The sequence below is a fragment of the Sorex fumeus genome, unplaced genomic scaffold (assembly GCF_029834395.1).
Source record: "Sorex fumeus unplaced genomic scaffold, SorFum_2.1 ptg000006l, whole genome shotgun sequence".
NCBI lineage: Eukaryota > Metazoa > Chordata > Mammalia > Eulipotyphla > Soricidae > Sorex > Sorex fumeus.
The window spans coordinates 46,707,483-46,733,027 of record NW_026606063.1 but is presented as its reverse complement, the minus strand read 5'-3'; the positions used below and the strand labels follow the sequence as shown (position 1 = coordinate 46,733,027).

Sequence of the window (25,545 nt, the reverse complement as noted above, 5' to 3'; positions counted from 1 at the left end):
GTAAAATAAAGTAACAAAATAAGAGACTAACACCCGAGAACAGCTGTGATAAATACCAGGTTGTTCACTCCATGGCTTAGAGGCCAACCGCACACTCTAGGGGTAAAGGCAGCTCAGATAGAAAAGGGAGCACCAAATAAAGGGTGGTGGGAAGATCTGCACAGGATGGGAGATACCTGCTGAAAGTAATCTATGGACCAAACATGATTGCCACCCAATGTCTCTTCTGCAGACCACAGCACCCAAAAGGAGAGATAGAACAAAAGGGAGTGCCCTGCCACAGAGGCAGGGTGGGATGGGGGATGGGGGGTGGGAGGGTAGGAGGGATACTGGGATTGGTGGGGGTAGAGAATGGGCACCGGTGGTGGGATAGGTACTCGATCATTGCATAACTGAAACCCAAGCACAACAACTTGTAAGTCTACAACTGTATCTCATGGTGTTTCACTAAAGGTAAAGGTAAAAAGGTAAAGGCCCTCCCGTTGATCATCGATTTGCTCGAGCGGGCCCAGTAACGTCTCCATTGGAGACTTTGTTGTTACTGTGTCTGGCATATCAAATACTCTCGGTAGCTTGCTGGGCTCTCCGAGAGGGGCGGAGGAATCGAACTCGGGTCGGCCATGTTGGTTGCGTGTAAGGCGAACGCCCTACCGCTGTGCTATCGCTCCAGCCCGTTTCACTAATAAAATTAATTAATTAATTAATTAATTAATTAAAAACTATGTAACAAGCTAAAATGTAGATTTCCTTTACCTACTGAAATATATGGTCACTTTGCGCTAGATCTTCACCAACAAGGAAAATATCTAGATTCACTTTCTAGGCCATAAGGCACCTGTACACATACTCACATTCACATTCACAGATGTGCAGACACTTAGGAAGCCTTGTTTATTTGGTGCTGTGGGATATAAAACTGATTTTAGTTATTGGTATTCTTATTTAGTAGAGAAAGTTATTAGATTGTGGGAGGGGGAAATCTATGATAACAAAATGACCAGGAGTTACCATTAAAGTTTTAGTTTTACTCTAAAATTCTGCAACATTAAAAATATCAAACAAATATCTTCTTGCATTTTGGGTTACAGGGATCACTGAGAGCAATTTAAGGATTAAAGGAAGAATTGCAGAGTTTTTTTGGTTTTTTAATTTGGTTGCTGTGAAATTATAAAGCAATTTATAATTGGGTTTCAGGCAAACAGTTTTCAAGACCCACCCCTTTACCAGTGCCCACTTCCTTCCACCAATACCCCTCTTATCCCCATTTGTCTCCCACTTATCAGTCTGCCACTACTAAAGATGCTGTTTTTAAGTTTTTTAAGTGCTTTTAAAGTATTTTTAAGTGTTTTTCACTCTGTTTTACAGTAATGTAACTGTTCTTCACTTGTAGAAGATTTCAAGTGAACAACAGAAATGAGGAAATAGATGGAAGAGAACTTCAACTGGAGAAATAATGAGAAAACATTTTTTAAAAGATATTTTTGGGGAGTGGGGTAGCTGAACTAAAAATAAAGACAATAGAAAGGTTCAGCAGAGAATGTTACAAACTGAACATCAAATCACTAAGTTCAAGGAAAATTAGTGGAAAGCATCAAAAAATAACAGAGGGGCTAGAAAAAATAGAACAGAGGGAAAGATAGAACAGATGCACTTGTCTTGCATGTGATAGATCCCTATTCAGTCCCTGTCACCACACAAATTCCCCCAAGCACCAGCAGACCAGCAGGAGTGACCCCAGGAGTGAGCCCTGAGCACAAAGCCAAGAGTAAGCCCTGAGCAACATTGTTTTAACCCAAGTCCCCCCCAAAAAAGGGAAGAGAAAAAAATTTCCATGTTCTCCCTACCTGCCAGAGTTCATAATGCATGCGCGCGCGCGCGCGCGCACACACACACACACACACACACACACACACACACACAATTTGAGACATCCTTCTTTGTATAGAGAGTTTAGCAAATTTAGCTTACAGAGGGTTTATTCAACATTCCTGAGTTCTTCAAGTGATTAAGCCAACCACTTTCAACATATAAAATTTGAAGCGCGGTATGTCTTTAAAAATGTGGTTGTGACAAAAGCTAAAAACACTGATCTAGATGAGTTGATTTGCCTTGACCTAAGATTAATAGACATTAGAGATGCTATTTTTGGTGAATTCAGTTACATAATTCATGCATCTCAAAGGGGAAGAATTCTCTTCCTCTATTTGCAAATGATTAATCCATTATAGCCTTTGGTTTTGGGGGTGGAGGAGATATTTTTGATAGAAAATGCTCAGAAAGAGTTCAGTGTGACTGTACTATGTATTAAATAACTTAGATTTTTATGTTAGACCTCAGATGTAACTTTCCCAATAAAGCAGACAGAAGAAAAACTGGGCCAGTGAAAAAGGATCAACTCATTCCTTCTGCAAAGGTACAAAAGCAATCATTATTACAGATATGATCTTTTTCCAAAACACTTTATTGCAGTTTTATGCAAAGTTTTTCAGAGTTTCCCACTTACGTAGTGTGACAGCAAAGCCAAGAGAACTGAAATGACATCTTTTTCCCCCTCTGTGACTCAGGCTGGTAGCACTTTTAAACGGCACTTGTTAATCTTGTTAAACTGTAAGTGCCTCTTGTTTTATGAACTACACTCACTTTCTCTTCCAGCACTCATTGACCTTGCTGTCTTTGTGTGGCTTGAATGTCATCTCATGAAAGAAATACACAGTGAATTTTGAACAACACCAAGCAGTGGAGTCTGTGTGTGGACAGCATTGTAAGAGACAGGCAGAGGGTTGGCCAAAAAGCCGTGTCAGATAAAGGCTCCTTAAATTTATCAGCTCTGTTTAATGAAGAGACTTCTGGGGGGCACAGGGGGGTCAGAGGTGGGGGGGAAATCACTAACTTTTAGAGATTGAATTTTGATGACTGGATATTATTGTATTTTTTTTTTGATTGCTAGAAGGAGAAACTGAATTTGTCCCAAGGTGGGTTCAGCCTCACATATGGAAACAGAAAATTATTTCTTTGGTTGTCACACTGGATAGAGACTTAGAATAGTCTTAAGACTAGTATATGACCCAAAGTAGACTATAGACAAAGCATGATGGCCATTTACAACCAGTATTGCAAACTATAACACCCAAAAGGAGAGAGAAAGTAAAAGGGAATGTGTCTGCCACAGAGGCTGGGGTGGGGGGTAGGGGGGAGTAGGGCAGTGGCAGGAGGGATACTGGGAACATTAGTGGTGGAGAATGGACACTGGTGAAGGGATGGGTATTCGATCATTATATGACTGAAATGTAATCACGGAAGTTTGTAAGTCTGTAACTGTATCTCACGGTGATTCATTAAAAAAATTTTTTTTTAAATTTAAACTAAAAAATTTTTTTAAAACCTAGCAATTTAAAAATTTTAAAAATATAGCCATTTCACACTTGCATAGTCAAATGTTCTGATTTTTTTTTAATATATCCTGATCATTCTGAAGAATATAGAATCCTATAAAAATAGTTCACTTTTTGATACTGAAATTCAGATCTTGGAGGTTTGGGACAAATGTCCTTGAAGCAGAAGTGGTTTCTGAATTCATTGTCAAGGACTAAATAGAGGCATCTCAAAGTCCTGAAACAGAGCATCTTTTGAGTCCCGGGAACATCTTCCTTATAATTTAACTTTTTTTTTGGCTTTTTAGTCACACCTGACTATGCTCAGAGAGACTGAACCCTGGTATCCCGCATACACAGCATGAGGATTAGCCCTTTGAAATAGCATCCCTGCCATCGTCTGGAATGTCTTATCTCTACTAGGACCCATGCACTATGCCCTATTGAGAAGCAACTACAGAAAGATATTTCAAAACTGTCAAAAAGTCACCAGGGAGTGTGATGGGTTCTAAGAAGTCTGTCCCTTTCACCATCACTGCAAATCCTGCCACACTTAGTCTTACTCTGATTTCATACTGTGGGAAAATATTGTTCTTCAATAAAATCCTCATGTTTGACAAGATGTTATTTGGTCCCCCACTTGAAATTCAAATCATTTGTCCAAGAAACAGCTATGTTTCTTGCAAATCGTGTTGGTTTTTGAGAAGATGGCAGTAAGAATAACATTCATCTCCAGAGGAAACGTCTCTTTGCATTCTCCCACACTGGTTCAGTCTGATAAATGAGCCTGAATATCTCCTCTGAGTGGGCTCTGCATGTGGAATTGTGAGTTCTCTCACACTTGTAAATTACTCACTAGAATCTACACACCTGCTGTGTCAATTAGTGCTCTACACTGTGAGCTATAGGATAAGTTTCTGAGGCAACTTTATGTGTTATGATAACAGGTAAATCATGTCAAAGTAGCCATTAGAATATGGCAGAACGTGTGACAGAGAAAAAGAGACCCATTACCATGAAGGTTGATGATGGTGACACAAACAGTGAAGAATTAAAAATAACTCTTGGTCTGAAACATAGAAGGAGAAAACTAGAAGAGTTTTTTTGACCCTCTGGCTCAGAGAACACATTTGGTTTAGGAAGTTGACATGCCATGTTTCGGAGTTTTGTCTCTAGTATTTGCAAAAAGCACTTACTACCAAGGTTGCTATCCAGGTTTTTGGTCTACGATTTTACATATAAAAAAAGGCAAATACTGGGCATAAAACAGAATTTCTCTACTAGGCTGAAAAAGGGGGCTTTATCAAATTTCAGTAAAGGGTAAAGCAGTTGATTCTACTGGAGCTAAACGTTTTAAGGATAATGAGTTCTATTGCAGGGACTCGTCCATACAAAAACAGAATGGCCAATTGAGAGGAAATGTGTATTCTGCACAATCCAAACTAAAGCTTACTAGCTTCAAATTTCTTCTTTACAAAACCATGCCTGGTCTTTAGAAGTCAGAACTCAAATTTGATAATTAAGAAGATGATTTGAAACTATATTCTTTTTTTTTTCCTTTTTTGGTCACACCTGGCGATGCACAGGGGTTACTCCTGGCTCTGCACTCAGGAATTACTCCTGGCGGTGCTCAGGGGACCATATGGGATGCTGGAATTGAACCCGGGTCAGCCATGCCCTACCTGCTGTGCTATTGCTCCAGCCCAAAACTATATTCTTAAAAATTTTATGCCTGTTGTAATTCCAAAGCCATGCTGGAAAAAAATTTTTGCTGCTACCATAAATCCCATTTCCACCCTCTTCAGTCTAAGTTACACATTCCCCTCTGAAGGTTGTTTTATCAGCCTTCTTCTGGAGTGCACCCAGGGCCAACCCTGCTCAGACCTGCTCATCCCTCCTCCCCTCTCCTGACCTCATCCCTTGTGGCTACCCTGGGCCCTTTGTCCTAACATCTCACTCCTGTGACTGGCAGACGATGGAACTAGTTAGCCTTGCCCTGCATTTTATAGCCTTTCTTCCACCTACTCACTCCTTGCCTTAAGCAATACCGCTTCTTGGCATCTACCCCCAAATCACAAAAAATTATTTCAAATAAACCTATGCACAGTGGCATTCACTGCAGCACTTAGTACAATAGCCAAAATATGGAAACAACCCAAGTGCCCAATTACAGGTGAATATATTAAGTTGTGGAGTGTATGCACAATGGAATACCATGCAGCTATAAGAAAGGATAAAATCATGCAATTTGCTGTGACATGGATGAAACTAGAGGGTACCATGTTGAGTGGCATCAGTCAAAAGGAAAAGGGCAGACTCAGAATGATCTCTCTCTCATATGTGGGAACTAAAAAAAACACAGTAAGGAAGAAACAAATGGTCAAAGGCAACAGAAGTGGAAGATGGTCCACAAACTGAGTTTAAGAGTGGAGATGGAATAGAAGGGGCATTTGGGACCTTTGTAGAGGAAAGTGGGTATCCTGGTGGTGGGTATGGTGTTAAAATGATGTGTGCACGAAACTGTCATTGACAGTATTTATTTATTTATTTATTTATTTATTTTTATTTTGTTTTTTGGGTCATACTCAGCAGTACTCAGGTCTTACTCCTGGCTCCTGCTCAGAGATCACTCCTGTTGAACTCTCTGGACCATATTGGATGCCAAGCATCACCTTGGTTTTCTAACCTATAACAAAAGCCCTAATTTTATCATGAACATGAAAAATTAGCTCATATTTGAGCTGACACAGAGGTACACTGCCCAGATACTCCTTGGAAGGAAGAACTAGATGCTCAGGAACAGGGAGAATGGTCTGATGATAAACTCCAGCGCCCTGCAGTGCCACCGTGCCTCAGTTGCAGAGCTGTCTTGTCTGAGGCCATGTCCTTCCTGGAGGAGCCTGGATTTGGTAGATAAGCAAAGAGATATTAGAAAGGCAGGAACCTGGGCTTGATGAAGATCCTCTGGTAGAAAGATTTTGCCTCAAGTTCCTTGCCACATTGGCCCTAATTTAGCTGAGACTTCTTTGCAATTTGACTTGTTCTTCTCTTCTTTCACTTCAGAAGTGTTAATCCCTCAGAAGCAGCTCTTAAACTCTGTCTTAACCCGGCTTCCAAAGAACTCCAATTAAAAAGACATTACACCATTTACACATCACATATTTCCCTTCCTGAGCACCTGTTTCAGCTAATCAAAAGCAATCTGAAGAGAGTGTTTGCTTTGGACAAAAGGTCAAAAGCTAAATTAGTGTCAGTCTTTGTTATGTAGCAGTCCTTTTGTTTATTTGTTTGGGGGGCACACCAGAGGTGTCCAGGGCTTACTCCTAGATATGCTCTGTAAGCAATCCTGGTGGTCCTCAGAGGGCCATAGAGGATGCCAGGAATCAAACGTGGGTCAGCAGCCTACAAGGCAAGCGCCCTGCCTGCTGTGCTATGGCTCAGGCCCCAACAGCAGCCATTCTAAAGGTAGTTTGTGCTTTTCCCAAGGAACTTTATACTAATTGAGCCTTATTACCTCATTCCTGCTTTTACTTTATGTTAGTGCCACTGTAGATTTTACATGTTATTGGATATTATTTGGTAGATTGGGTTTTTCTTTGTTTTTGAGTTTGAGGGGCCATACCTGGCATAGTCTTGGCTCTGTACTCAGGGATCACTGCTGGCAATATTAAAGGGATCAATTTGGTGCTGCGGACTGAACCAGGGTTGACCATGTGCAAGGCAAATAAGTGTCTTTCATATTGTACTGTCTCTCTGGTCTTATATTTTGAAACATGGAACACTAAAAAAAAATTTCCCTTGGGATGGTAAAGATAGTACAGATGTTTAGGTGCTTGTTTTGCATGCAGCAGACTGAGATTCGATCCCCAGAACTACATATGGTCCCCAGAGCTTACCAGGAGTGATCCCTGAACTCAGAGCCAGGAGTTACCTCTAAACACTGCCAGGTGTGAACCAAATACAAAAACAAGAAAGAAAATAAAAAGAAGAAGAAGAGAGGCCTGGCTAGAGTCAACATTAGGAAAATCTTGCACAAGGTGATATGTGAGTTAAAACTGTAAAAATGAGAAGCCAGAAAAGTACCCGGAGATTCAAGTTTCAGGCAGAAAGAACAGCAAATAAGAAATATGTCCAGGAATACATGCATTGGACTATTGAGAAGAAACTGGAGGCAGAACAGACTGAAAGAGTAAGTAGTGGGCTGGAGAGATAGTAAAGGGGGACTTCTTTTTTTTTTGTTTGTTTGTTTTTTAGGTCACATCTGGCGATGCACAGGGGTTACTCCTGGTTCTGCACACAGGAGTTACTCATGGCGGTGCTCAGGGGACCATATGGGATGCTGGGAATCGAACCCGGGTCGGCCACGTGCAAGGAAAACGCCCTACCCGCTGTGCTATTGCTCCAGCCCCAAGGGGGACTTCTTGTCTTACATATCACCACCCTGTCCAGTCCCTGGTACTACATATGGCCCCTGGGCCCAACTAAGTATGGCCTAAAAACAAAATAAAAAGAATTTAAGCATATTTTTAAAAAAATAATACAGTAATCTGAGTCCTTAGATGAAGTTAGAGATAGGCTCAGTTTCCATGACTTGAAAATTCATTGAATGATTTAGAGTTTATTCCAAATATCATGAGAATCCCCTAAGTGATTTTGAGGAATGTGGCTGTCACATAATTTGTTTTAAAAGACTTTTTGACTAACTGCAAGCTCAACCCTAAAATATCGCTTGAAAATTTTGGGGTGAGATTCTATTTCAGCAACATATAATAATTTCCAAGGGCTTTGAGTGAACCTGTGACTATTTCATGGACTGCTATCAGCACACAGAGGATGAACAACAGTAATTAAATTAAAGCCATCACTGGATCTGAAAAAAACAAAAAGCCAAAAACACTCATTCTGCCCATACTCAGAAATTCCATCCATGAGTCTCACTAAGCTCATTCCTTATTCCTATTTATAGCCTATCACCCGGCATAGGCTAATCTGTGTAAGTCATCTAGAAAGAATCTTTAGCTATAACTTCTCCAGAATTGTAAGTTGTAAGCTCTATTACTTTGGCTTGAAATGGGATGGCACTCATTTTTTGACCTGTCCTGACAATGACATCAATCTGTCCAAGATGACTAAACACAAGAGAATGAGTCCTGGGCTCCTGAAAGACGGGAAGAAGGAGCACTTGGGTGGGGTTGGGGGGGAGCTGTTTATTTGTTTTTCGTTTTCTCTTTCAGCCTGGGTGGGAACAATTCACTAAAGACAGACTGTAGAGGAAGAACCTGCCCAGAAGGACAGCCCAGAGCTAATGGAAGGAAGAAGGAGGGGACTGAAGGATCAGGAAAGAAGTGGATTAACCTGTTCAGGGGAGAAGCTAGGGCTACTGGAGAAACAGGCTATTTTGTATCATTATGTCCCCATGCAACTGATGGTGGGCAGAACAGGCTGGGAATCAAGTTATGAATGAGAAGATTCCACATGACAGTCAAGGAAAACATTTGTAAGCAGAAAAAGCTTCAAAGCTAGAAGTGTAATTAAGTGGGGCTGGAGAGGTAGGGCACTTGCTTTGCATGTGGCCAACCAGAGTTGGCTATCTGACATCCTGTATGGTCCCCCAAACACCTCCAGGAGTACTTCAGTAGAAAGCAAAGAGTGAACCTGAGCATTGAAAAAAATAATAATAATTTGGATCTTTGTTTTCAGTTATCTCAAGAAAAAAAATTAAATTTGACATTTCTCTTTTCATGATGGGTTTTCCTGAATATGAATCAAAACTAACGAGTCAATAGACTTAGAAACATGCACAGATAGCTACCTTCCTCCCTCCCCCCACCCCACTTTCTCTGGCTTGTGTGTAAGCGTGCGCGCGCGCACACACACACACACACACACACACATACTTTAAACTATCTTGAAAGGCAATATTCAGCCCAAACACTCCAAAAATACTAAGGTTTAGTAGCAGTAACAAGTCAACCAGGGTAACACTTGAATTAATGAAATGTGCTGAGTTCAATCAATGTTCATAGTCAATTTGAGCTTGTATATTTATTTGGAGGAGGGGGCTGGGCCCCACTCAGTCCTACTCAGGGCTTATTCCTGGCTCTTTTCTCCTAGCTCTTTTCTCAGGGGTCACTCCTACCTAGGGGGACCAAATGCCCAGAATTAAATCTAGGTCAGTTGCAGGCAAGGCACCTTAGCCACTTTACTATCTCACCAGTTCCTGCTTCTTAACTTTAAAATGTTTTCTTTGGGTCAAGGATGTTACTCAATGATAGAGCACTTGCCTTGTGTGAATTTGAGGCCCTCCGTGAGAATAATTAATCATTTAAACAATTCAGTCCTGAATTAGCAAACTAATTGTAGATGGAAACCATGTTATCTGATTGAATGGAAACCGGCTCTAAATTCCATTTTATTTTTTAAAATATTTTTATGTCTTAATTTTTAGACACTGTGCTCTACAGTAGTTAAGAATAGGGTTTCATGAATGCAGTGTTCTGACATCACACTCTGTACCAGTTTGTCCCCCTCACCTTATTCCCTCCTGTCCCCCATAATAAGCTCAGTTCTGTAGAGCAGTTCTCAGGTAAAACATGTTTTTTTCTTTTCTGGGTTAGATTTCCGTGTTGGCAAGGCAGATCTTCAGCCCATTCTGAACACTGTCAGGACGGAAGAAGCACTGCCAAGAGATGGACCCACAAGAACGGGAGGAAATACCTGTGAGCAGACACTCAAGTAGAAAGGAGAGGGAATCTTTACAAATAGTTGATTATTTGGGTTGCACTCCCTCTCCCTCTCCTCAAAGAAAGTAAAATGAAGATCATGAGAGTAAAATGGAGCTCCACTCAATAAAGAACTGTTGAATAAATAAATGAAGTCTGATTTTTTTTTTCCTGAATCAATTCAGTCAGCCCAATTGGGATGCCAAGCGTCTCTCCCTGTTGGTGGTTTGTTCAGAAGCCAGTCTCGTTCACCTTTTAAGAAGCCCAGGAATCTGTGTCACCCAAACACGTCCCTAAAACTCAAATAACCACCTGGCAACCAGCCTCTGTGTTTTCCTCCCCATTAGTCAGGATTTCCAAATGCCTGCTGAATCTGAAGCTTGGTCTCCTTCCTTCCACCCAGCCCAGCCAAGCAAGTTTCCATGAAACTCCAAAACTAAAGAAACCCTTTATGCCTCTTGACAACAAGAAAATAAAATCACAGAGGCAAAACAAAACAAAACAAAAAAAGAAGATGACTACCAACCAGCAAACGAAAACAGAAAAGTACAATGAAAAATGACGAATGAAATGATGCCTGGGGAGCCGCCAAACGGGGCTGCCATATTCCTTATTGGCAAAAGTCTGGCCGAAGCATAGATTCACCTCTTGAAACAGTCGGTCAAGTCAGGGGGAGTAAACAGAAGCAATCCTTGGCTTTTGGCCTACTCACAAAGCTGGAAAAAAAAATCTCAAAATATCTTTTATCCATGCTCCAGTTCCGAAGGCTGGAAGCAAGGTCCTTTCTTTCTTGCTGGGTGGAGAGTTTTCTTCTTTTCCCCTCAGGGAAGGACTCCTAGGGAGGGGTTCTCTTCAGCAAGGATGCTCAGAGCCATGGAAGGGCTCAGAAGCGGGTCTTGGGAGATAGGCCCCAGAGCCCTGACTCCTTGTGAGAATGGGCTTAATATTGTCCTTGTCAGCGTGGACATTTTCTGCAATCAATCCTTAGTGTGCTAAGTAATTAAAACACAGAACAGTCAGCTGGTTCTTGTTTTCTCATAAATAATCTGAAAATAATGAAATGTTAAGAACCAGCACTGGCTGCCAAATTCTATGGTTGCCCCCTAATTATTAGGACACAAATTCTCTACGTGTCTAAAATAAGTATTTGATAACCATGACCACAGTTCTTGAAATAATTAAGAACTTTAATCATGTAGTGAAACATTAAAAAAATAGCTTGATGTTTGTCCACCTACTTTACAAGGTAAAAATAAATAAATAAATAAGAATGCTGAGTTTGTATATTTTGCTACTTCCATGAATATTTTCCATGAGCTCAGAAACTAACCTGACAAAAATCACAGAGGTAGGGGAGGAGCCTAGAAAGAATGCAGGGGTGAATCCCAACACCAAATATTGTCCCCTGAGGACCACCAGGAGTGATCCCAGAGCACAGAGTCCAGAGTAAGCCTTAAGCACCTCCATGTTTGACCCCCCAGGCCCCCAAAACAAAAACAAAACAGAATAAAAATCAACATGGGCACTTGGAAGCCGGAGTGGTCTAAGAAACTGGCAGTCCAAGTATTCAAAGGCTGCAAGCATCCTGCGAGTCATCTGGTACATATTTAGGATGCTGTGATTTTTATTCTTTTTACAGGTATGGGAGCATATTACATTCCATCAAAACAAATATGATGCATGGCTCAGCCCAAGCATTGCTGTCCAGCCCAATTGCCCGAGAAATTACCGGGAGTGGCTCCAGAACTCCCTGAATACTGTTTGGGAGTGCCACCCCACTCTCAAATAAAATAAAATAAAATTTAAAAATAAAACAAACCTGATAATACAAAAAAATTAATAAAACAAATTAAACATGACAATACATTATGCAGAATTCACACAGAGCTCTCAATAGCACTCTGTCATTTTAAGATGCAGCTATGTCCACGGGCCTTCTGCATGGTGGGGTTCTTTGTGGACCCATTTGGGAAATGTTCCTGAAGAGTCAGGAAGCAATGACTTGCCAAATAAAAGGGAAGGTGTTTCTCCTCTGTGCATTTTTACTCAAGATTAGATTAGATAAATTTTATAGCATACATAAATGTGAATAATAGGAATCTTAAAGCATCATCCAAATCTTTGTTTCTCAACTGCCTCCCCTGAGGCATGTGTCAATAGCTAAAGAGTTTTTTTGGCTCACAGCTTGAGCTATCCCAAGATTCTATTGGCATCTAGTGCTCAGCATTCCATAATGCATAGGTTAGTGCTTCCTGACAAGGAATTTCTGAAAATGTCATTTCCTAAAATATCAAGTGCTGAGGATGAGGGCTAGTAGAGCAGATAAGGGGCTTGCCTTGCCTACAGTTGACCCCAGTTGGAATGCCTGGGACCACATGTGACCACCAGCAGGGGCCACTCCTGCTGGTGATCACAGAGTATTCAGGAATAGCCCCTGAGTACCACTGTCTATGGCCCAAGCATCACAAAGAAAAGAAAGAATTTTACTGGCAACATGCCCACTGGTTGGAAGATTCACATTCTCAAAGTAGCTGTCTTTCCAGCATTCTCACAAGAAAAGGTTCTTATGGGACCAGAACAATAGTACATGGGGTAGGGCATTTGCTTTGCACATGGCCAATCTGGGTTCAATCCCTGGCATCCCATGTGATTTTGATTTTCCTGTGAACCACCAGGAATAATTCCTGAGTGCAGAATTAGGAGTAACCCCTGAGCATCACTGAGTTGGCCCAAACCAGTGCCCCCTCCCCCGCCTCATTCCCCCCTAAAAAGACAAAACAAAAAAGCCAAGGAAGCATGTTTTTAGGAAGGTTGGTTACAGGCCAGGGTGATCAATAAATTCACTCTGGGGTTGATCTCCTGAGGCTCACTTCCCATCTGACTGCAAAAAAAAAATTTCCGATTAAGGTTTCTATGCTCTTATTTTTTAGGAAAAGATGGGGGGAGAGCCGGAGGAGGACATGTTGGAGAAATAATGCAGTGGGAAGGGTTCTTGCCTTGTACTTGCACATGGTGCCAACCCAGGTTTGATCCTGGCATCTCATATGCTCCCCCGAGCACCACCAGGAGTAATTCCTGAGTGCAGAGCCAGGAGTAACCCCTGAGCAATGCCAAGGTGTGGGTCCCCAAAAACAAAGATAAGGGGGACCTTCTCAACATTTCCAACTATCCCTAATCAGACAAGTATTTTTGTTTCTAATATTGATTTGAATATTATTTTGACTTCAATTTGTTTGGGCTAGTGTCAAAGGACGCCATCTCCTCTGCAAAATGGCCTGAAATCTTCAAATGTGAGTCTATCTTCTCCCTCAGTGCTTAGACCATCACAGATCCGAGGTCTTTATTAGCTTCCTCACCACTCTTACCTGCCACTGCTTCCCAGAGTAAGCCCAAAGCTCCTAAGGACAAGAATTTTGCATTCTCTAGAATCTCTTCTTGGTCCATGGGATCTAGCACCTGGCAATATGAAAGGGTTGCTGAACTGACCTCAGTGCTGTATTCTGCCAAGAATAGAAATTCTGCACGCATACATTTAAATAAAGCATGTTCAATGGGAAGGGGAAAAGGATCTTTTTATCTGGGAAGATCATTTAGCAAACTGTCTTGAAAGACCTATTTATACTTCTTTTTCTATGCTAATCAGCTGCTGGACGGCTCCCCTCACTTCTTGTTTAGCATTTTCAGTAGTTCACAATAGTAAAGTAGTTTATCTGAAAATTCACTGTTGCATTTTACATAAAGACCTAAAAGTTTATAGCTAAAGCACAGAAGGAAGTTTGCCTATTCTTCATTTTACAAGCAAAAAAAGTTTAAACTTTGTAATTCATTAATTTGCTAATGACTTTATCCTATAAGAAGTAGTCTGATTCTGCTCAGGATTAACTAACAAAAATTCACTTAGGCTTCCTCCCTGCTCTCCATATTCAAAATGAGCCATTCTGCAGACTGAAAAGGAATTGAGCACTTTGGGGATGAAAGGCAATTTAACATGTTAAAGTGTTCTGGGCAGAATCCATACTTTTCTTAGTTTTATGTTTCGAAAATGTAAGAAACTCATCTCCGGTGATCCAATATCTTCAACTCCACTTACAAATCAAAGAGTTATTCTTCTTGCTACAAAACCACTCATTGGAAGTTTCAGCCCAAGGTTATTTTCATTCACAGCACTTATTCTCAAAGCCATTTAAATTTAGATGGTACTTGTGCAACTTTCCAGGAATTGAAGAACTTTTTGGGAGCTAACAAGAAATGAAGAATGAGCTCAGCTCCTTAATGCTGCAGGTGAAGAAACGAAGGCTCAGAAGCCTGTCTGAACTCTCAAAGACAAGGGCTTCTCACACCTTCATCACTTCCCTCATTCTGAGCCACATTGCTTGGAGTTATGCCAGAGCCTCCTAAATCCTGCTTCTTACCTTCTCTCCTGCCTATTACCCTCTGCACAAAATTCTCACCACACAGCAGACAGAGGGAGCAAGTACAAGATGTTGCCGGTAAAGGATGTGACTCCCACCATTAAAAGTACGTAAAGGGGCTGGAGCGATAGCACAGTGGGTAGGGTGTTTGCCTTGCACGTGGCTGACCCGGGTTCGATTCCCAGCATCCCATATGGTCCCCGGAGCCACCAGGAGTAGTTCCTGAGTCCCAGGAGTAACCCCTGTGCAACGCCAGGTGTGACTCAAAAAGAAAAAGAAAAAAAATGTATGTAGGGTTTTTCTGGGTAGCTTATGTGAAGTGGCGAGAGAGGCAGCAGCCTTGATAATGGAGCGGGGTGAGGGTGGGGGGGCTTAAAAAGGACTACTCCAGAATGGAGAGCAAAGTACACATTCCAAACAGAGATGTGGGCAAATGTGTCAAAAGTTAAGAAAGTACTCATCACAGACATAGGTAAGAGAAAGGAAATAGACATCTCAGTGGGAGAGGCAGACAAATGAGCACCTTTTCCTCTGTCAACTTACTTTCGATAAAATGGGCCTCCAAAGTCCACTGCCAGTGAAGTAGCCAAGGGGGTGAGCTTGGAGCTGTTGATGGTTTTCTTCTGGTTCTCTTTTGGGGGAGGGAGGGAACACTTAGCCAGCAGTGCTCAGGGCTTACTACTGGATCTATTCTCAGGGATCACTCCTGGAGGTGCTCAGGGGACCAGATACAGGGTGCCAGGGGTTAAACTCGGGTCCACATGAAGACAAGCACCTTAATTAACCCCTGCACCATCTCTCCAGTTTCTTCTTTTGACATCTTAGCATGGCCTTGTTCCAACACTGAAGCCTCTCTTGTCCCGGCAACCAGCCAGACTCTGAGCCTGGACTGCATCTCAATGTTTTTCCCAGGGTTCTTCAGATGAACCCTTAAAGATCTTCAAGCCTTTTGTCTGCTTTAGATTCTAGACATTATTTTTCTCCCAGTATACATTACCAGGGCCCCCTATATCTCTCCCTGCAGAAGCAGATGGACCCTGTGGAGTCCCTGCTCAGAAAAGCTCATTATTTTTCCAGCTCTTCCTAGTAAAAGCCAAGCTTCATATGATCTACACAGTTCCTATTTTTATTAATTTCTCAACTTCTCTCAGTCACCACACCCAATGCTTAATTCAAAAACTTCACCTTTAGCTTGGGGGCCTGACAGTTCCCTTTGCCAGCAACCTTTTTTCCCAAGCATCACCCCTCTCTCTTTCCCTTCTAACCACCCCCATGCCTCCCCCGCCACACACACACATTTTCTCCACTTGAATGTAAACTCTATGTAAACTCAACTGAAAAGCCCCTTCTGGATTTCCCAGCACATGGCAGGCACTGGTTGTTTTTGTAGAGTAAGTTAAGTGCTTATTATGTGCCAGGTACTATTCTAAGGAGGGCATGGGAACCTATTTACCTAATCTTCCCAATAACATGAGATAAACCTTACGGTAGTTATCATCTTTGCTGTCATCTCTAGTTCACAAAGAAACTGAGACATAGAAGTAACAATTCGCCCAGGGTATTTCAGTTCGTCCATTGTAGAGTCAAGAGTTGAACCTACCATACTACCCAAATGCATAATGTCACTCTTAATTCAAGCTAACGACTGAGCAGTATCAAGAGTGTTTCCCAAAACCACGCTCAAAAATTGATAGACTGAAGTGTGCATCCAAAATGTCGATAATTTCCTGTGACTGCCTAGGCATGAGTTTGAGCTAAGACAGACAAGAGCAAAACATGCAAGCCACAAGTGTGCTGTGGTCAGGCCCTAATTCACACAGGATGGATGTGACTGTGGCTTACAGGCAGATGCACGATAATTCTCTTAGTAGACTGTGATTGCCCCTATTAGCTTTGGTCCATATAGGGAATGCTATGACCCAAAAGCAGCCACAGTGATGAGCCAGCCTCAGAACCAATGGCTGGAAGGGAACTCTGGGGGACCCCCAGGACTGCAGTAGGTCACACATGCTCTCTGCTTAATAGCTGTAAAACATAGGGTGATTCACACCATGGAATGTTGAAGCCAAGATGTCACCTAATCAAGGGAATGTTGATACAGCTTTATCTGCCACATTACATCATTATCCCAGTGTGGAAAGGCCATATAGAAATTAGTGCCTTGGGATTAAAGAGGGTGCACCCTCTGGGAAACACTCTACAAAGGAGAGCAGGAAGTTTTCAATAGGTAAATACTAGCCCAGACTGCACAGCTGACTTGGAAAGACCAGGTGGCAGTGAGGTTCTGAAAACAGTGTGATCAGTTCAATGTGGTTAAGACTTAGACCCAAGGACAAAAGGTTCGCACTTGCCTGGCCCTGAACGTGGCCAACCTGGGTTCCATGCCTGGCAGGAGTGATTCCTGCTCCTCCTCCATTAGCTCTGGTCTGTAAAGTGAAAGCAAAGACCTAAAAGCCATAGTGATGGGCCAGCCTCAGAGTCAGTGGCTGGGAGGGAGAGAGCAGGACAGAGGGCAGAGCCAGGAGAAGGCCTGAGCATCGCCAGGTGTGGCCCTCAAAACAAAAAATAAATACACGATTAACCAGGCACCTATCCCAGGGCGCTTCGGGGGATGCACGCCCATCCCCACCCGCAGGGAACGGCCTCTGGAATATATACTCTTCGATGAGTGCTCTATGTCTCTTGCTTTGGACTCACATATTTCCTTATACAAGCCTAGAAACTGTTCATTGTCCACGGCAAGGACTGTCACCCGCATCCCCCAGGCTTCCCTGGATCTCAGCTTCCACGGTCCCACCTGCCCAGACCCCCCCCCCCCCCACCGCCCTACCCCTCCTTCCCGCAAGGAGGCAGGGGCGGGGAGGAGGGCTGGAAGAGGTGTGTGTGTGGGGGGGGGGGGGGTGTCACAAGCACCTGTGACCTAGTAGGCCCGGCCCCCCACTTCCCCAGGGTCCAGCCCCACCCACCCCCACAGGCTGGGAGGACAGAGAGTGCCCCGGCCCTCCCGACGCCCCGACCTGGACGGGCCCGCGTCTCGCCCCTGCCACCGTCCAATGGCCAAGGGGCAGGGCCAGCTGAGCAAGCCACGGCAGCTCCGCCGGGTCCCCGCCCTGTTCCCGGTTCCCGAACCGGGCCCCGGCGGCCTTTAAATGCCACCCCGGGCCGGCGCGGCGCGGCCCTGCCCTCTCCACCTCTCTTCCCCCGGCAGCACCCGGCGGAGGCAGACAGCCCCAAAACGCGGCGGGCGCGCGGCGGGACCTCCCCGGCCGCGCCGCTTCTCCTCCCCTCTCCTCCCGCCCCTCCTCCTCCTCCCCGGCCAGGCCTGCGGGGTCGGCGCCTGGGCCCCGGCGGACGCGCGCGCGCGTGCCCGCGGCGGTGCGCGCGCCGGAGCCAGCCTCGGACCCGCGCCCCCGCGCGGCGCAGGACCGCCCGGGATCCCCGCCCGCGCGCCGCGTCCCCCGCCCGCCGCCGCCGCCGGGCCGCGCTGGAAGATGGCGGGATCGGTGGCCGAGGGGGATGCTGTGGTGGTGAGTGCGGCGGCGAGTGCACGCCGGACGCCCCCTGCCCGCTGCTGGAAGCCTGCGGCCCGGTCCCGCGCCCCTCCCGGAGCTCGGCCCGACGCGGGAGTGGGGGCGGGGGGGGGGGGAACCTGTTAGCAGGAGCTCGCCGGGGCAGCAGGGGGTGGGGGGCGGGGTGGGCTTCCCTGGGCTGCAGGGCCGCCGGCCTGGGGGAGAGTGCTCGGGGAGTCCCGCAGCCCCCCGCGTGCCCGGCGGCCGCCGGCCAGGTGTGCGCGCGCCGCACGTGTGGGTGTGCGCAGGGGGTGGAGGTGGGGGGGAGTGTGGCCCGGGCGCCCCGCGCGTCCCGGGATTCCCCTTGGAAATGGGACCCGCTCGGGAGAGAAGTTGAGCGCGGCCGCCGCTCCCCGGCCACGGCCGCACGGACGGGCCTGGCGACTGCGGCTGGTCCAGAGGCGAGCGCCGCCCGCGCGAGGAGGAACCCCCGGCCTCGCCGGGGGGGTGGGGGTGGGCTCGACCTTGGTTTGCACGGGGCTCTGAAGGCCTCGGGAATGGGGGGAGAGGCTTAGCTAGCGGCTGGGAAGGGCAGATTTTGTTGCGGGAGAGGGGGTGGGGGGGTGCGGTAATTCGGTGACTTGTCTGTGAGGCAGACGCTGCCACTGTTCTGGGATTGCTGCCGGTTCCTCCAGATTTATGTAGGTTCGTCCCTGCTCTCCCTCACCTCCCCCCTTCAAAGCCGGTGGAAAGCCAATCTGTGTGCTTCTATTTTTAGAAACTAGATGATGGGCATTTAAACAACTCCTTGGGCTCTCCAGTTCAAGCCGACGTGTACTTCCCACGACTGGTAAATGACTTTGTTTCTCTGCCCCTACCCTCTTCCGTCCTAAATGGTTTTTCTGATGGGGCTGGTCCCCCTAATCCCAGGGCTTGATTCCTCCTTCACCAGCTCTAAACTGCTCCTCTCCTCCCATGCAGATAGTTCCGTTTTGTGGGCACATTAAAGGCGGCATGAGACCAGGCAAGAAGGTGTTAGTGATGGGCATCGTAGACCTCAACCCTGAAAGGTAAGTCAGATCTTGTCGCCAGAAGACTGATCCGCAGCCTTGTACAGCTCTGCCCTGCCCACTTCTGTTGTGGTTTACTGCCCCTCCTCTTCCTCTCCCTGCGGCCAGTGTTGCTGGTTGGGAGTGCCAAGAAAGTACCATGTTCCCATGAAAAGAATGTGTATGAACCCCAGCCATCATTTCTCCAGACAGCTATTTATATCAGAGATTTTAAATACAGGCTCGCATCATTTTCTCTTTGACCCTTCGGGAAACCAAAGGATTTTTTTTTGTCCTTAATGGTTTTTAAACTTGGTGCTTGCAGCAAGATCTCACAATATACAGAGGAACCCAACTCTACAAGATGTTCTTCTCTCTCTGATCAGTTCCTGGGACTGTTTTTTTGAGAATTCTGAAATGGATTAAGACCCAGATGTCTGGATAGTTTGTGGGGGACCAGACATTCCGATGAAGTTCTTTTACCACTCTGGGAATATTTTCCCCACAACCTCCTTTTAGTACTAACATAACTGGTTTAGTGGGACCAGAGCAATAGTGTATAGCCTTGCTCATGGCTGACCCGGGTTCAATTCCCAGCACATCCTCCAGGCCTACCAGGATGATCCCTGATCCCTGAGCACAGAACCAGGAGTAAGACCTGATCACTGCCAGGTGAGACCCCAAAAACAAAAAAAATTTTTTTAATAAAATAACTGGTTTGGTTGTACTCCTACTTCTCCATAGCCTCACCTCTTGTGTAGAGTAGGTGCCCAATAAAATGTGGTTGGGGGGAAGGTACTTATACACAGCCAACTCAGGTTTGATCCCTGGCACTGCATATGATTCCCTGAGTCTGGTCAGGAGTGATTCCTGAACACAGAGCCATGAGTAAGCCTGGAGCATAGCCAGGTGTGACCCAGATATTCAAATGTAAAATAAAAATAAAATTTCGACCTGGAGAATATCATGTTAAGTGAAATGAGTCTGAAAGAGACGGATAAACATAGAATGACTCTACTCATTGGTGGAATATAAAGTAACATAATGGGAGACTAACACCCAAAGATAGTAAGAATAAGGGCCAGGAGGATTCCTCAATGACTTGGAAGCCGGCCTCACATGCTGGAGGGAAAGGCAGCTCAGATAGAGAAGGGACCACAAAGCAAAGGATGCTTGGAGGCCTCGCTCGGGATGGGAGATGTGTGCTGAAAGTAGCCTATAGATCAAACATGACGGCCACTTACTACCTGTATTGCAAACCATAACACCCAAAAGGAGAGAGAGAGAGAGAGAGTAAAAGGGAATGTTCCTACCATAGAGGCGGGGGGGTGGGGGGGATGGGGGTGGTGGTGGGAGGGATACTGGGAACATTGGTGGTAGAGAATAGGCACTGGTGGAGAGATGGGTACTCAATCATTGTATGATTGAAACGTATAAGTGTATAAGTCTGTAATTCTGTCTCATGGTGCTTCATTAGAAAATTAAAAAAAAAAATTTTAAATCAGGCAATCCCAGAGAGGGTAGCTGGGGCCGTGGGTCAGTGTTATCTGTTGTTCTAGTCAAAGCCCCGAATAAGAGAGATGGTTTTCTTTGCAGCTTTGCTATCAGCTTGACCTGTGGTGACTCTGAAGATCCTCCCGCTGATGTGGCCATTGAACTCAAAGCTGTATTCACAGACAGGCAGCTTCTCAGAAATTCTTGTATATCTGGGGAGAGGGGTGAAGAACAGTCAGCAATCCCCTATTTTCCATTCATCCCAGACCAGCCGTTCAGAGTAAGTACCTCGAGTGCTTCAGCCCTTGGCGTAGCACCGATGTATTCATCGAGTGTGTGCCAAGTGTGGTCTGAGTAGCCAAAGTTTCTGCATGTCCAAGAAATATGTCCCTTGATGGTGAAAAAAATAATAGACTGGAAGATCTCTGTATTCTCTTACGAATAAGTTCTTGCTACAAGAGCTAATGGCTCTGTTTAGCAGTATATTTGGTAAATAAACCCGGGTTTATATGTCCAGATTGTTCAGAGAACTTTGCTATGTAATATTCAACATAGTGCTAGGCATATAATAGACACCTGCCGCCAAACATCTGATTGATTAATAAAACGTATTAATAAGTGTGTGTGTGGGGGGGAGAAGCTAATTAGTAAATATCTAGAATTTTCCTCTTTTTTTAATCCTCTTAATGGCACTAAACCTTATTTAGTTAAGGCGTTATTTTCTTTAATAGGGTTTCCCCCACCTCTCTGTTTGGCCCTGGAGGTCGGGCCTAGAGGTTTGATGCTTGTGCTTGGTGATGTGGCACTGCGCTTGGCATCATCAACCCTGTGATGGGGTTCTAGGGTCCCTGAGATACACTTCCTAGGCCCCTTTGAACTCTTTCCCAAGTCCTTGGTAATGACATTATGTGTGTGGACACATGTGAGGCAAGACATGTGCTATGCCACTGAATTGTATCCCCAGGGAATGTTTGCAGATGAATTATGACTTCATTTCCTCTCTTCCCTTTGGGAATGAGGTCTGGCCCTGTCTTTGTTTCCCCCTCTGGGTAAAGTAGTCTCAGATAACTTCATTGTCACCATGTGTCACTTCCCTTCAGCCAGAGTGTAAAGATAGATTTGCACCCCACTATCTAGTGAGCAGGAAGCATATCCCAAATGTCCAATTAAGCAGCATCTTCCTCTTTAAGGACAAAGAGATGCAAGTCAGCAATGAATTAGGAGAACCTTTTTTCGGGAATGTCAGACCTAGGAATGAGGCTGTCAACATTATCTTGTTAACATACATCACAATCAAGACAACTCAGTTAAAAGCTCTGTGTTGCAAATACACCTAATAAAACAGAACAACTTTTAACCTGTTGCTCTTCATCTAGAAGTTTACAGGGGCCTCACAAAGCGGTAATTATTTTTCTTCCCATCATATAATCTAGAGGAGAACTAAGAATCCATGATTTCAGATGAATTATAGAATTAAGATATGTTGCCCTTCTAATCAGAGTCTGGGACAGATACCCCCTGCCCTTTATGCCTACTTCTCCCTTGTCTAAGGTGGTATTAGTCCCGGTATTATCCCTACCATCCCCCTTCTCTAAGGTGGTAATAGGCCTGGTAGGTTCCTCTTGGCTGATTTCTTAATGAAGAAGAATCTTAATATATATCTCAGGAGCATGAATAACCAGAGCTTTTGACTCTGCCAAGAGGAATATAATGCTTCCCAGTAACAAAATTGAAGTGAAATTGGCCTTTCTTGGTGCTATAATTTTAGTAATAATATGAATTAAATGTGACTAATATGACATATGGAGTCTCCTTGCATTATGAATACCAATGCTTTTAATAAAACAGCACAGAACCAATGATTAAACTCTTTGGTGATTTACTTAAGGAAAAGGAGAAGAAAGCTTTTACCATATGGAATCAGTATTTCTGTTTGACTTAACAAAGCTTGGTTAATTATACATCCATGGTCCAAGGGTAATTACTGTGTAACCTCTGCTTTATGTTTACTGTGTTTGAGTCTAGACTATTATTACATGCTACTAATGGGTATCAGTTCTGTCTTGTATGAGGCTCCTCTAAAGGTGGGATAGAATTGCAGAGGTAGCCAGTGGAGGCATTAAGTGCCTGATCAATAAATCCATGCTAATAGACACCTCTTTCTCAAGTGTAAGAGAAAGAATGTGAAAGTATTAGCAATTTTTAATCTTTGAAGGGTATTGGATGATGTAAAGCAATGGTTTGGAAAAATGTATTCTCAGTTCCAACAGAGTCATCACTTGGAACTAGAGATGCAGATTCTTAGACTTTATAGTAGACTAGGAATTTTGAGGGTAAAAAGGTAAAGGTAAAGGCCCTCCCGTTGATCGTCAATTTGCTCGAGCGGGCCCAGTAACGTCTCCATTGGAGACTTTGTTGTTACTGTGTCTGGCATATCGAATACTCTCGGTAGCTTGCCGGGCTCTCCGAGAGGGGCGGAGGAATTGAACTCGGGTCAGCCATGTTGGCCGCTTGTAAAGCGAACGCCCTACCGCTGTGCAATTTTGAGGGTGGAACCTAGAAATCTGTATTCTGTATTCTAACATGTATATGATTTCTATGAACTCTGATGTTTCAGAACTATGAAGATGTTGCTTTCTTTCTCTGAAGTATATTTGATAGTTGAATAAAAGAGGTTTGAACTCCATTTACACTTAGTTTTTTTTTTTTTCATTTTCGGTTTCATATTCTTGATTCAGCCAACCTATCCTTGGGGTTGGTGGCATATATATGCGCAAAATATATGTTTACTGAGGACCAATTAGAAATTACTGGCAGATTTTTTTTTTTCATTTATGCTGGGGTTTTAGCCTCCTAAATTCCTAGGTTGTCCAAGAATCAATTCTATTTATTACTGGTTCTTTTTTTCCTCCTGACGAGGTTCGTTGATCTTGTGAAATTGAGAAATACTGTTTTGTTCCTTCCAGGTGGAAATTCTCTGTGAACACCCACGTTTCAGAGTGTTTGTGGATGGACATCAACTTTTTGATTTTTACCATCGCATTCAAACATTGTCTGCAATCAACACCATAAAAATAAATGGGGACCTCCAGATCACTAAGCTTGGCTGATGTTGTTTAAACCACCTGTATTTCAAATAGAGAAAGGTGCCACAGCTATCTATCAGTCTGGGAGAAGATCCAAGCAAGACCTGGAGACTTAGAAAACAAAATCAAAGGGCAAGCCTCACTCTCTTCTTTCTGTGTAGTTTAAACCCAAAGTGACAGATTTCAACCATGGTTTGCCCTTAGGAAGAAAGCAGTTGGAGCAAAAACACCGAGCCATTATTCCCAGAACAAATACACTTATGCTGGATTTTACTGAGACTAACCTGAAATGGATTTGTTATGATTTGTGATTTGAGAGCAAGTTACTCATCTTTTCAAAGCAAGATTATCTTTAGAAACTAAAGTATTAAAGACTTTAAACGGTACACCGAAATCAATTCATTTCTGCACTGAAGATGAATTGTGTAGCACAACCAACATTTTAGTCAGGGTATTTACATAGAATGTAGGTTGTTCAAGGTGTGATTGGTTTTTTTGTGGGTTTTTTTTTTTTTGCACAGCATAATGTTAATTCAGATTTTTAAAGCTTTCTTGTAGTTATTTATTTATACTCAACTTATGTATAAGAAAATGATAAATGTCTCAAGAACAGCAAGTTACAAACTTTTGAATGTACAAATATCCTAAATATAAGGGGGGAAATTGTTACAATCAAGAATCAGGTAATTTCTACCTTAAAAAATTGAATTGTATTCTACTTACCCCTTACCTTAGGATCTCTTGATATAAATTGCTGTAAGAGCTTTTGGGGAAACTGCAACATTTTGATAAAACTGCTTTACAAGTTATTGAAGATTACACAAAATTCTATTTACATCGCCTTTTCTTGACTGTGAATGAACACAGTACTGTCTTCCTTAAGACTAGTTAGCTACTTTTCCCTAGATTTACATAATAACTTTTTAAGTTGTTATTAAACCTAATTGAAAATAGGTGATTGCATAGACAATTTTAAATGACTATTACATAAACTAAAAAGCATAGTATGAAAATAATTCTGGAACGCAATATAAAGCAGAAGCAAGTGGCCCCAAATAACTTACTTGGAAATAATTTATATCAACTGAAGCTGTTAGCTCATTGTATAACTTTTATTATGTGACCCTCACCAATATCCCTATGTTAATGCCTTTTGAGCTTTAGAGTAGATGATGCTTCCTACTGAGTTGGCATTGCTGAGATATTAGGATAGACAGGATTCAGATTAGAAAATGATCCAGTTAGTTTATCTGGAAGGTGAAATCCCAGGACTCTAGGTCCTTGAGTCTAGCCAGCCAATGGTGTGAAGGCTTCCACCTGGGCTTGTGGGACTTTCCCAGCACTACCTCCAGGAGCAGCCCACGGTGTCACTCAAGGCGAGGAAGGTTTGTGTTCTGAGAACTGGACTTCGCAAACTGCATTGGCCCTGGAGAGACCCTAGGCACTGCTTTGGTCAGGTAGTGGGGGGACGGGTTGCTGGGGCGGGGGTATATTTATATATTATTTAGGTTCTGTTTGTACAGCATCTTGCGTCTTGTTATGACACGTCCTTGTCTTGCTTTGCATTTGAGTTCTGTTTTTACACAACATGCAGAGGCACTGAAGTGGCCATGTCCTCCCTACGTGCTGGGAATGTAGACAGTGTTTCGGTACCAAAGTCTTAAGAAAAAGCAAAATAAAGTTGGGAATTTTTTTTATGGGTAATATATTTGGATTCTTCTCAACTTTGAAACTGTGTAGTACAGTTCCATTGTGTTATATACGAAGATACGTTATCAAACAAGACTGGCTGAGCACTAAAATGCTTTACCTACCAGCTGATGTAATGGGCTGTATTCAGCCACGAGCCTGGTTCTTGTCCCAGGTATTTTCAAACCTGTGATTAACAACTTGTGATTTGTA

At 43.8% G+C, this 25,545-nt stretch overlaps 1 protein-coding gene across 1 annotated transcript; it reads left to right on the top strand.

The window, feature by feature from the left end:
* The first annotated feature begins 17,894 nt into the window (after positions 1-17,894).
* On the top strand, positions 17,895-25,304 carry LGALSL (galectin like). Its single transcript, XM_056124925.1, has 5 exons — positions 17,895-18,032; positions 18,793-18,864; positions 18,996-19,084; positions 20,660-20,837; positions 23,524-25,304. The coding sequence occupies exons 1-5, from the start codon at positions 17,997-17,999 to the stop codon at positions 23,665-23,667; spliced, it is 519 nt and encodes a 172-aa protein (XP_055980900.1). The 5' UTR covers positions 17,895-17,996; the 3' UTR covers positions 23,668-25,304.
* The last annotated feature ends 241 nt before the right edge of the window (positions 25,305-25,545 follow it).

Coding starts and splice junctions, on each gene's coding strand:
- LGALSL (XM_056124925.1), top strand. CDS start 17,997: ATGGCGGGATCGGTGGCCGAGGGGGATGCTGTGGTG. Junction 18,865..18,995: donor ACGTGTACTTCCCACGACTG/GTAAATGACTTT, acceptor CCTCCCATGCAG/ATAGTTCCGTTTTGTGGGCA. Junction 20,838..23,523: donor TCCCAGACCAGCCGTTCAGA/GTAAGTACCTCG, acceptor TGTTCCTTCCAG/GTGGAAATTCTCTGTGAACA.